General features: G+C 42.0%; 2 protein-coding genes across 2 annotated transcripts; both read left to right on the plus strand.

Annotated features, from left to right (window-relative positions):
* Positions 1–1,628: 1,628 nt before the first annotated feature.
* Positions 1,629–9,448, plus strand: KVR01_009025 (uncharacterized protein; the record flags this gene model as incomplete). Its single annotated transcript, XM_044788235.1, has 9 exons — positions 1,629–2,098; positions 2,158–2,231; positions 3,229–3,371; positions 3,474–3,713; positions 3,762–3,920; positions 3,985–4,095; positions 4,151–4,335; positions 4,395–5,375; positions 9,238–9,448. The coding sequence occupies 9 exons, from the start codon at positions 1,629–1,631 to the stop codon at positions 9,446–9,448; spliced, it is 2,574 nt and encodes an 857-aa protein (XP_044641527.1).
* Positions 9,449–9,753: 305 nt separating this feature from the next.
* Positions 9,754–10,971, plus strand: KVR01_009210 (uncharacterized protein; the record flags this gene model as incomplete). Its single annotated transcript, XM_044789739.1, has 1 exon — positions 9,754–10,971. One exon carries the CDS (start codon positions 9,754–9,756, stop codon positions 10,969–10,971), a length of 1,218 nt encoding a protein of 405 aa, XP_044641712.1.
* Positions 10,972–13,031: the final 2,060 nt, after the last annotated feature.

Below are 13,031 nucleotides of genomic sequence, written 5' to 3' on the forward strand. Positions count from 1 at the left end.
ATTAACTTATATTAATTTTACTAATTAATAAATAATATTTTAATCTTATAAGTATATCTTTTATTTAAAGATTATAATAGCTATATAATATAGTGTTTTTAGTAGCTGATTACTATATGATAAAATGAAAGTAATCAACTGGCATCCAGGAAACATATTGGGTGGGCACACCAACATGAACACGTCTCAGGCTGCTCAATTGCTGAACATAGAGCAGAGGCTCTGTTCGACACGCCGCCATGAGCACGCCTCAGGCTGCTCAATTGCTGAACAGAGAGCAAAGGGTCTGATCAATACGCCAACATGAGCACGCCTCAGGCTGCTCAATTGCTGAACAGAGAGCAAAGGCTCTGTTCAACACACCAATTAGTGCAGCATCTAGTAACTGTGCAAGGACACTATCTGATGGGTGGTGGACTGAAAAAGTATAAAAACCTGGCCATGGACCAGTTCAAATGGGATAGTTTGTTCATTTAAATACCTACCATCTTCCACCAGAGGACAGACACATCCATATCGTCTTGTTCAGCTTCATTCAGAATTATCTCTGTTTCACATATCTAACAGTCATCCTTTACCACCGATCTCAGATATCAAGGTACGACTTCAACACTTCTACAACATATAATTAAACCTTGAACAGTTCATGCTCACCCATTTTCAGCTGCAATGCCTGCAGGGTCCTCGAGCGTTTATACAAGTTGTGCAACTTTCGGTTGCACTGGGTCCAGCATTGCACGTGGGCAAGCATGTCCTAAGGGATGTGGCTGGACACGTCCTGCAAATGATGGCAAGTGATTAAGGGGGATAATTACAGAGTACATCACAGGTGGATCATATGTTGATAGGCAGCCTAGGGATATGTCTTGGCAACTGGGCCACATTTGGCCTCATGAAGGCCACGCATCAGGCACTTGTGCAGTTGAAGTGGTTATGTTTGTAAACTTGAAACCAACGACTGAAGATTGATGACCTCTACACGCTTTTACTTTTAAAATATTCCGTGCTTCAGCAATAGTCGCCTCATATTGTAACAAAGAATTACGTATTGCTTTGTTTTACATGCAGGCGGCTCCTGGTGCTGTAAACGGCTGAACATCGCCGGAAAGGTAGTGTAATAGGACGGGAATTGGCTTGCAGGTGACAGTTCCTAATTAAAGCCTATCAAGTGACACCCGGACCTGCATATTTGTGTGAATAATTTTGCGATACTTCTTGAAGCCCACTCGTACCCCGTCTTTGGAGTAAAGCAGACTTAGCTTTCAGTGTCGACAACCCAAGTGACTGACAGATCGATTTCCTCGTCAACGCCTAAACCTGCAAAATGTCAGACATACCGTCACTGGCAGAGATTCTACGACAGGTGGACCTAACGGAGTCTATGCAGCCAGAGCTTAGGGCACTCCTCATCACCATGATTATACTTCCAACCGTGATCATACTCATTCGAGCATGGTCTCGAGCTTTATTGCCGGTGAATCCCGGGGCCAGAATCCCATCCAGATTTTGGTGGGATGACTGGACAGCCTTCTTAGCTGCTGTGCGTCTCTACGTTACGAAACTGATTAGTGCATACCGACGCTGTTCTGGGCAGTTAGCTGATTGCTTCATAGGCGTTCAATATCGCCATGATTGGACTCACTCTCAAGCTGGTCCATTTTGGGCTTGGACTGCATGTCTTTGTAGTTCCGCTAGAGAACGTTAAAGGATATCTGAAGTTTCTATGGATTATTTACTTTGTTCACACTACAGGCATGGCCATCGCCAAAACCTCGGTCTTGTTATTCTACACTCGCGTTTTCGGCATGCGAAACTCCAAATTCAAGTACGCTGTGTGGTCGGTACACGCCATGAACATCGCATGGGCCATAGGGACTTTGCTCAGCGTCCTTTTCATATGCGATCCCATCTCCAAGGCATGGAACTTTTTACAGCCTGGGACCTGCCTCGACTTTACACAGCTTTGGCTGGGCAACGGCTTACCAAATCTCATTATCGACATTTTTATTCTAGTGTTGCCCGTCCCAATGCTGTGGCAGTTGAAAATGAAGACATCGCGTAAATTCCAAGTAATTGGTGTGTTTGCGTGTGGATACTTGTGAGTAGTAAATTGCATCGGTGTGAAATCGCAGACCTCGAAATCTAATGCAGTCTCAGAGTTGTTGTGTCATCTATCGGGCGCCTTTACACCACTATCAGAGCGAGTGAATACATTGGAATGGACCCAACTTGTAAGAAACACAGTACATGAAAAATTTGGTTCAAGTCTGATAATTGGCTGCAGGGGTAATGGTCATACCGACCATGTGGTTAGGCTCTGAGATCGCTGTTTCACTCATCAGCATGAGTCTTCCCAGTATTTTCTTTCTTGTCCAGCGCGCGATGACCAATGGTGTCGGAAGCCTGGTACCATCTCGCACAACCAAGACCGGCACGAACCCCGCCGAATCCTCTCATGTTGGCAGAGGCAATCCGTACATCGATCAAGGCGACCGAGATCTAGTCTCTGGCTCGCGAAATCAGGTGATACAGCCCCACACCAAGACGACGGCTGAATATGTTGGCCCAAACAAGAGCTTCGAAAACCTGAATTACAATGGAATCCATGTGGTTTCTAAAACTGAGATTGCATGAGTGCCCCAAGTTAGTCGGGATTGCTGTATGTCATGGGACTCACGGGTCTCTTTATTCCCCCGGGACAGTTTGCAGGAGTCCTTGTCTATTTTTAGGAGAAGAGGGGTGCGGAAAACGAGCGTGGTGGGTATCACGGCAATAAAGCAAGCAGAATGAAGATAATCATTAATTGTAATCGGGTGATGTTAGCACCGATGAAACATAACTAATGCAAGATTCCATCTCAAGACACGCCGTATGGTAGCTTCTCAGGCTGTAGGTCACCTTACGCATAGGTGCTATGAAAATAATACTGTCAATTTGAACAGTGCTGGCAATTTACTGGTTGCAGCCCGAAGGCTAGAAGTTGATCAGATCCACTTTAAACTCTTAATTTGGCTCATTGCGGCACAACCAAGCTATGTACGAAGTTGTGATGCTTGATTTCCGCCGGTTGGTCACAAGACAACCCCTACCCCCATTATTCGCCCTAGACCGGCACAAGTGCTGAGGGCAAACCAACGTCATCTTTAATCTTCACACTCAATGTTGAGACCGAAGGACACGATCCAGCATTTGGGTGACCAACCCCGTCTCGGCATTAGTACTACCAAGACAAAACGGCTACGAACCAAGGATTTAGGGTTGAGATCAGCCAATCAATATTATTGCAGCGTATAGGTGCTCCCCTGGGAAGGCAGCACGGCCGGGATAGGGGCCTTGGTGGGTCCCCTGTTTCACCAGGAAAGGCTTGCCGAGTGAATGGTGCGGGACCATCCGAAGTGACGGTAATCCCAATTGGCTGGTGGACTGAATCGTATACAAAAATGGAGGGCAGTGAAGCTCGAGCACAGACTGAGACCACGATTTTCATAAGGCCTACTAGGCCCGACCCAATACGAAAAGGGACTTCTGGCCGGCTCTGCGTTCCGTTCTTCTTCCAATTCGCTGCAACGCGTGCGAGGATGCAGTCGTCAACAGCCGCCAGCCTGCAAGGCTCACTGAGCTCATGCAGCCGTGCCGACTTTCGCGGCTGCCCAGCTACCAAGGCATACAGGAGGACTTACATGCTCCGCCTCCTCTTTGGATGGCTAATTACGGTGGCCCTAAGTGCCGCCATTTATTCTACGGTCTTCGTTTATTCAAAGGCCGTACCAATCATGGGAAAACAAACAAAGAAGGAATACAACACACTAATTACAGCTTTTTCAATCCTCCTCAGTCTGTCGGTCAGCGGTTTTGTCGACAGAACAATACGAGACGCGCGATGGTTGTTCCTGAGTCTCCGCTTTAGACCCCGGCGCACTGTAAGTAAAGACTGTCCAGGTGGGCCCCGGGTAAGATGCTTCTAACACTGATGCACTTTTCTAGGTTGAGCTCATCTTGCAGGCGAATGGAATTATTTCCGTCCTGATACTTGCTATTAGGTCAAAAAGGTCCACTATCTACACAGCCGCACTTTTGTGGTTCCTATTAGCTATTGTAGGTTCATACGCCGCCGCAGATGGACCGCACCTGATCACTAACGAAGCCCCAGGCATCCCAAATTGGCCTTGCTACACTGGGACTATGTTACACAGTCGAGGATGCAAGCAAGTTAGCTCTGGTAGTGACTCCCGGAACGGTGGTTGTTCCAGAAATGAGCATGATTCGAACCTTCAGCACTGTCGTAGCTGGGGAAGATTATTCTAGCGCGGGCGCACAGGAATATACCGCAAACAGGTAAATAGCTTTCTGGAGAGTGCATTCAATGGAATCCTGCTGATTTTTGAGCTATCTAGCTATGGATCCATGTCCCTCATGTATGTCGAAGATATTCTCGAGGCCGCCCCTTCGAAGGGCGATTTGCGAGTCGCCTCGGACGCTCGAGTGTTCTGTGGTACCCAAGAGTGCCAATACGTCTTTCGAGAAAAGAACACACCACCAGAGGACCTGCCCGCCGATGCCGACTTCCAGCCCACCGTCGTCGCAACGGACCGCAAGATATCCAGCGCCGGGAAATGCAGCCGCCACCAGGTCGTGGCCGGAGGAGACGGCAGCAGCACCAATATCACCATTGACGTCGGAGATGGCGGGAGCCGAGCGATCCAGATCCCCTTCGCAGGAGGCACGAACCAGACCACGTACATGACAAACACGTCTGTGAGCTGCGGCCCCGGGTGCGGAGTCGTGACGGCCTTTGAGTCCTCCCCGCAGACGTCGTGGTACTACAATTGCAACGTGACGGTCGGGGCCGTCACCAATGCCACGCAACCAGAACACAACGTCTCGGAGCCCGTGCGGCTCCTCGCTGCGCAGGGCATCGCACTCCAGGGGTATGCGGTGCTCTCCTTTGTCGACGACTCGCACTCGCAGTACCAGAGCTACCCGGCCGAGACGGCGTTCGGGCTGGCGGCGGAGGGAGACGCGGACGCAATGGAGATGAGGATGGCGCGGTTTGCGATCGGCGTGATTGCCGCGGCTGCGGATTCTAATACCGAGGTGAACATATCCGGGTACCCGCCAGTGAGAGGGTCGCACGTCAAGGTCGACCACTGGGACTATGTGGCGCTGATACTGCTGTCGGCCATTGGCGCGCAGCTGGTCCTGAGTCTCGTCTTGGCCCTTATGTCATTTAAGGTCATCATTCCGCCGGAGGGACTTGTTGGGATGGCGCAGCTGCTGAGGGCAATGGCCCAGGAGACTCGGGTGATGAAGTTCGGGGAGGTTGGCGAGAAGTATTTGAGCGACGAGAGCTCTGCTTGTCGCTATTCCTCCAAGGGGTATTGCCCTGATTGCAAGTGGATCTACAGGCACAAGTTGATCTCTGAAGACGGCATTCATGATTTATATATGGAGCACCTTCCGTGTGGCAGTATAGAGGAAGGTGGATACACAAAGATAGAAGGAGGGTCAGGTTGAGGTTAATCAATGAGCATCAGGTATAGATAGATTTAAGAGGTTCTACAGAGTGAGTAGATACACCGGCCACGGTGACAAATGTAGGGATAATTCACGTAGCAATATTGACAGCTGGCACTCTAAATTACCCCGCATAAGAAAAAGGAAGGTGATGGCTATTTGCAAACGTGAAAGCATTTTCGTCTCCTAGATTAGAACTAGGTGTGTGGGAGCTCGGCTCTCAGACGCTCATAGCATCGACATACCAGTAAAGCTTACTACCACCCTATCAAGGGCTAGTCCTTCCCTACTGACCACTCTTATAATATTCATAGTACAGTAAACTATTAACCCTCTTGCATATTTAGCCCCGTACCTATCTCGCATCACTGTAGGTATCTCGCGGATTTTAAAGACTGACGGTGTAGACAAGTAGGTTCTTAATTTGTTTCTTCTACTAATTGTATGTTATATGGCTTAGAATGAGAGGTTTTTATCCGCTTGATGCAGACTAAATGAGGTGTGCCAGTCTGCTAGATTACCTAGGTACCGCAGGCAGGCCTTTCTATTCTCCCCACACACCTAAATGTAACAACATCTATTATACTTTACTATACTAGCTAACTTATTATTATTAGATCTTTATTTAAGTAATTTTAATAGAGGTATACTTTTATTAAGTAGTTTATTATAAATCTTTATATATATAATTTATAAATTTAATTTTTAAAATAAAAATAAAGTAAATTATTATTTAAATATAATAATAAAATGTTTAATAAATAATATAAATTATAAACTTTATTCTTTATTATATTCTAATTTAAATAAGAACTTATAATATATATAAAGTTTTCTAATTAATAAAAAACTTTAATAATAACTTTATTTTTATAACTAACTTCTATATTTTCTTTTAACTCTCCTATATTAGTTTTAATTCTTTTTAAAAATATATAAAAGTCTTATACCTTCCCTATCTGTAATCTACACCCTGCGGAAGCGCACGGGCCATATCTGGGCAACTCCACCCGACCCTCCCTAACTCCACCAGTATCCAGCCCACCGGTGAGAAATTTTCACTCAGCAATCTCCATAATCCCTATTTTCCATTGTAATTCAACAACAACGGTCCCGTAGCTCAGCTGGTTAGAGCGTGGTACTAATAATTCCTTGATACAAGGAATTAAATAGTGATGCCAAGGTCGCGAGTTCGATCCTCTCCGGGACCATTTCTTTTGCCTTTATGTACTATTTTTTATATGTGACTCATTTTTAAAGCTCCAATGTTCTTCATAGCATAGATTCCTTACTCTAGCATGTTGTATGTATATGCTTCTAGCTGTAGAATGCCTTTATATTTTATTCTTATAATTTTACTTTAATAAAGTACTTCTTTATTATATATCTTATTTACCTCTCCTTTTACTTAAAGTTATTTTATTAATACTGTTAAGTGGAATTTAACTGCAAATTAATCATTGGAAGAAATTCTCTTAGATATAAGAGAAGTCTAGGGTTGGTGGTGCTGTAGTTAAAGGATGGTGTTTGTGCACGGCAAGAAGTTGAACTCTGGACCTGCCCACTGCCAGTTGGGGCTTTGCTCTTATTAGCTTCATAACAGACTAAGCCCATGATATGCACTCCATCTAAACTCCGGGTAGTTGTGCTCTTGTTCCTAGCCCCTGCGACTGCGGCCTGCTTCAGCGCAGATTGAAGTGCCCGGGTACTTCCATGATAGTAGTGCAATACTCATCAACCTAGAGGCAAGCGTAATTTCCTATTAGTAGCCTCAATATCATACATATTAGCTTCTTAAATATGAGGTACAGTTGATTCGTCCTTGTCACCGGCAAGTCTAAGAAGCACACGGCTATAAATAATTAGTACCTAGGTAATTAGCTACCTTAGATGAAAGCAACCGCTAAGCGTTGCGAGGAGGAATCCTAGAGCGGGACGGAATGGTAATAAGATGTAGACCTTTCTCTATCCTATAGTATGAATGTGTAATTTAATTAATTACTTGTTTAAATTTAAATATTAAGTGTGTATTATAGATTATTTATTTTTTTAGTTCTATTATTAAGTTAAAAGTAAATAGTTAGAGTTTTAAAAAAATTAAATATAATATATTTTTTAAAGATTAGTTTAATTAAATTTATTATATAAAATTCTTTATAATAATTTTATAATTATTTATAATATTATTTATTATTAAAAAATACTTTTTTATATTAATATATTAAATTATACTTAATTTATTAAAAGTTAAAGTTATTATAAACTATAGATTAATCTTAATATTATTAAATATTATATATAAAGGTTTTAACTATACTATATTTTTCCTTTACACTATATAACTATCTTTTAATTTAATTACTTATTTCTTTTTAATAGTTTAAAGCTTATATATAAAGTCTTTAATAATTTTATATATATTTTTATAGTTTTTTAAAAGGAATTTTAAATTTATTTTTTCTTTATTTTTATTATATTTTTATACTATTAAGAAATTAATAATTATTAATAATAAAAATATAAACTTAAAGAAAGATAAGCTTATTATATCCTCCTTTTATTTTTTATAAATTACTTTTAAGACTTTTTTAAAAGTTCTAATACTTTATTATAAAAGTTTTAAAATAGTATATTATAAATTATTTCTTTATTTTAAATTCTTTTAAAGTTAACTATATACTTTAATAAAGGCTATAATACTTACTTAATAAAGTCTTATTAATATATATATATATATATATATATATATTTAAAGGGATGATTTTTAGTTAAGCCTCTTTTAATAATCTTTATTTATATAATAACTATTTTTAAAGATTTAATTTTATTATATAACTTCTTTATAATAATTAAACTATAACCTACTTTTATTTATAATTAATATTATTATTAAGATAGTACCCTTTAACCTTATTTATATATTATAAAATTAAGATTATAAGTACTTATTATATTATAATTATTATTATTAATATTATATTCTTTTAAATATTAGGTTTTAAGTATTTATTACTATATAAAGGTATTATATATATCCTTAAATATATATAAAATAAAAGTAAAACTATATTATATATAAAATTATTATATAATTTAAATAAATTAATTAAAATAAGTAAAAATAAAGTTATTATTCCTTTAAAAGTTCTAACTTTATTTAAATAAACACTTATTAAGTATATATTATTTAATTAAAGTATCTTCAGATATACTATATATACCTTATTATTAAATCCTTAGATAATTAGGGTAAAGTTATAAAAATATTACACCTTATAAAGTATGTGGTGTTAATGAAGGAGTCAGTCCCGCCCGGCTCTCGCCCAGAAAAACTCCTCACTACCTATGTACCCTCAATTGTGAAGTTTTCGACCAAAAATATATTCATTGCCAGTGCATACTTCCGTAGTTACTGCCGTGCTGTGCAAACGTAACACGACGTCCCACCGGGGCAGTAGACATCCTGTTCTTGTTCGCCCTCATGTTTGTGACTCGCAAAGCTGCACCTACCAAGTCCGGTTCAGGTGGAATTGTCTCGGACCCGTACTTGGCCTGGCGTATCACGCTATTTCACGTGATACCCGTTAAGCTCCTTGGCGCGGCTCCCTTCAAGAGTCAAAAGAACGACGGGTTGTCTCGCGGCAGTTCCGAGACTGTCCCTTAATTTTTTCTCTTACGGCCCCTGGAGCCTCGACAGAAGGAACGATACACACCGCCCGAAAGATATGAGCTCAATTGCATCTGCTCGACGACCCGTGGAGTCGAGGCTGGCGTCCTCCTCTTCCGCGGCGTGGAGCGGCTGTCGGGATACCCTCTTGGCCAATTGGCACATGGGCGTAACCGCCTTTGGCGGGCCACCTGTGCATTTCCAAATTGTGAGCGTGCTAGCAATCACAAACTTCCATGGTGGCCTGCTGACAGAGACATTTCTTAGTTCTACAAGAAATTCGTAGAACAGGAGGAATGGATCGATGAGCAAACTGTATGCACTGAGGATCCCGGCCAAGCACTGGAAATACTGATAACTTGTAGTATCAAGAGTTGTTCGCCGTGTGCCAGGCGCTCCCCGGGCCGGCTAGTACCAAAATGCTGTACTGTATCAACTCGATCCACGGCGGTTGGGCGATGGGAATTTTATCCTTCGCCTTATGGAGGTGAGCGGCACGATGTTTGCGAAGCGACATATTTCCAATTGGCACTAACAGTCTACTGCAACTCAGCCTACCTGGAGCACTTGGAATGTATGGGCTGTCACTTGGGATATCTCAAGTTGGTGAACGACTCCCTGCCCCTGTGTATGCACTCTTGTCAGGTCTCAACTCGGCCACAGTCGGCATCATTGCCTTAGCAGCAGTGCAACTGGCCGAGAAGGCGATCACCGACAAGTTGACGCGTATCATTGTCTGCTTTGGTGGCGCTGCCGGCATTTTGTATTCCTCCCTCTGGTACTTCCCCCTCCTGATGGTGGCTGGGGGGCTGGCAACGGTGGTGTGGGATCTGCGGATAGGACACAAAGCTTTGAACTGGGCACGAAACATAATATCGTTACAAAGCACCCAGGAACACAGGCAAGCCACTGGGGATCCAGTAAGAATCGAGTCGCAGGACCCGATCATTCAGCAACCGTCAGCCACGATATCTGAAAGCAGCGTCCAAATGAGGCGAAATCGGACGCGGCACATGCAGGACACGCTTCCCGTCACGGAAACAGCACCATCGCAACAGGACGAAGCGATCAGCAGCTCACAGCATCCGGTTGTCCAACAAAACCAAATACTCGCGCTGCTCACCTGGAAGCGCGGGCTTCTAATAATTACCGTCTTCCTCGCCTCGTTTGTCACAGTCCTCACACTGCGCGGCCTGCTGCGAAACCCGCCCCGAGGCTTCTCACTCTTTGCCAACCTCTACCTCGCCGGGACCATCATCTTTGGAGGCGGGCCGGTGGTCATCCCACTTCTCCGGGAATACATCGTCGCAGAGGGCTGGGTCTCTGCACGGGACTTCCTGCTGGGCCTCGCAGTCATCCAGGCGTTCCCCGGGCCCAACTTCAACTTTGCAGTTTATCTCGGATCCCTAGCTGCCGCTAACACACCCCTGCCTACTTTTGTGGGCGCCCTTGTCGCCTTCATGGCTATATTTGCCCCCGGTATGATAATTGTGTCTGGTGTCATGGGGTTCTGGAAGGAGCTGAGATCCCGGAGGTGGCTGGTGTCACTCCTGAGGGGGGTCAATGCGGCTGCTGTCGGCCTGGTGTATACGGCTGTCTACAGACTTTGGCAGATTGGGCTGTTGGATGAGACCAAGTCCAACGGAAGCCCTCTTGGCGGCGACCCGTGGTGGGTGGCCATCACCGCGACGAGTTTTGTCGGTGGGCGATGGTTTGGGCTGAGCGCGCCTTTGGCGATATTACTTGGCGGTGTTCTGGGCATGATCTGGTATGCTATCGTTGAAGCTTGAGGCGACTGCTTTCGAGGTTAATTATGTAGTGGTTTCTTTCATAATCCCCATAAATATAAAACGTTTGCAACGCCTTCATGAAGTGGTGAACACTCAAGACCCAGCTTTTAAAAAATACAGCGCCACCTTAAGACGGCGTGGCTGTTTCTCGTTGGTCGTGTTTCCATGAGCAACAACACCACAGTAGTAACGTTGCCTCTTCTGTAAAGATGAATACCCACGCTAATTTGACGGAAATTTCTGACGGGTTTGGTGTTGATGGCTTGAAAATATAGAGACGTTTCATCAGGTCCAATATGTCCTCTATCCAACCTCTTCGGCAACAATTCCGCGGAACTCGCCATACGAAACTTTGATGTGATGACCACGAGACTGGATTAGCAAGACTCATAAGCTTTTCAGTTGTTAAATTCAATCGAAATGCATCGGTACAGACCGTCGCGTCAATTTACTGGAGGTCTGCTAGGGTAGAAAGCTCACGACTAGCCAGCTTGACCAACATTAAGCTTTCAAAATTGCCAGCCTGATGCCACTATGGTTTGGACACATGGGAATAGACCGCACCTTGAATCAGCAAACACTCATGGATGCGAACCCTTTGCCAGGACTCCGCATCATGTTTTTGCAGGGTACAATTAGGCATACCCTTCCGAATGCCTCATGAGATGGGAATTGTAAATTCTACGGAAAACGGCACATAACCACATTAAATCAATTTGCTATGCACCTCCACGTCCAGGTCAACTACCTTGCGCCTGGACATGCCGATAGGTTCACAACAGGACAAGATTCAACATCTACATAAGATACTAAATTTCCTCCTTTAAGTAGTTTCATTTTCAATCCCTATATATATAAAATATATATAGCGCCTTTATATAGTAATAAATATTTAAGATTTAATATTTAAAGAAATATAATATTAATAATAATAAAAAAAGAATATAATATATAAATATATAATTAAGCTTTATATTATATAGATTAAATTAGAAGGTATTATTTTTAATAATACTATATTAGAAAGTTAATAAAGTAGTTATATAATAAAATTAAAATAATCTTAAAATAACCTTTATAAGAAAAGAATCTTATAATATAAAACTTAATAAGTTAGTTTTCTCTATTAATATACTTATTATATAGTTATTTAAGTCTACCTTTATTAAATAAATTAAACTATAATCCTTATTTTAAATATATAGTTATTAATAGAATAATAATATTATAATAATAAACTTATTTAAAAAGTCTTTTATATAAATTTTATAAAAGATTAAAACTTTTAAAAGTTAAGAAGAATTTATTTACTATATATTAAATAAATACTATATAAAAAAGTAAAAATCTAAATACTTAAGTATTAAATCTTTCTCCTTTAAATATATTACTTTATTATTAAAGATTTATTTACTTTTATATAATATATAAAGAATATAGTAGAAAAGGGAGCTTTATAAAGGAAGTTAGTAACTTTATTATATATAGATAAGTTTAAGAGTATATATTAAGTAATTATTAACTTTATACTTAAGGTATAAGCTAATAGTTAGTCTAAAAGCTAAGAAGATAATAAATAGATAAATAGTTAAATAAAAAATACAATATAGCTAAAGCCTTCCTCCTTTAAAAGGTCATTCAGGAGCATCCTCATTTATTCAGCAACGGCCGGCCGCTGCTTGGCCACATGCCTGATCTGAGAACATTTAAATCTCCCAATATCAAACTACCACTTTACTATGAAGTTACAGGAAGATGACAGATTTGCAGAGCGCCTTCCCCGACGCCGCAGGTATTAAAGCCAAGTACGGCGAGGTTGTATCGGTTCCGGAGGGCATCGACGGCATCTTCGTGATCACCCCCGCAGGATTCCCCGAACAACCCGGTATCAGAAACCTGGCCACGGCACTGAAAAAGGCCAATAGGGCCCAAATAGGTTCGCTTGTATGAGGATAAAAAGAATGTGGTATCGCTTCAGACAGTACTAATCGCTGGAGACTCAGCGTTTAAAAAAACGATGCCAATAAATCGTCCGCCCGCTGGGTGGATTCCCGGATGCG

This window comes from Diaporthe batatas (genome assembly GCF_019321695.1).
Source record: "Diaporthe batatas strain CRI 302-4 chromosome Unknown Contig00011, whole genome shotgun sequence".
Taxonomy (NCBI): domain Eukaryota; kingdom Fungi; phylum Ascomycota; class Sordariomycetes; order Diaporthales; family Diaporthaceae; genus Diaporthe; species Diaporthe batatas.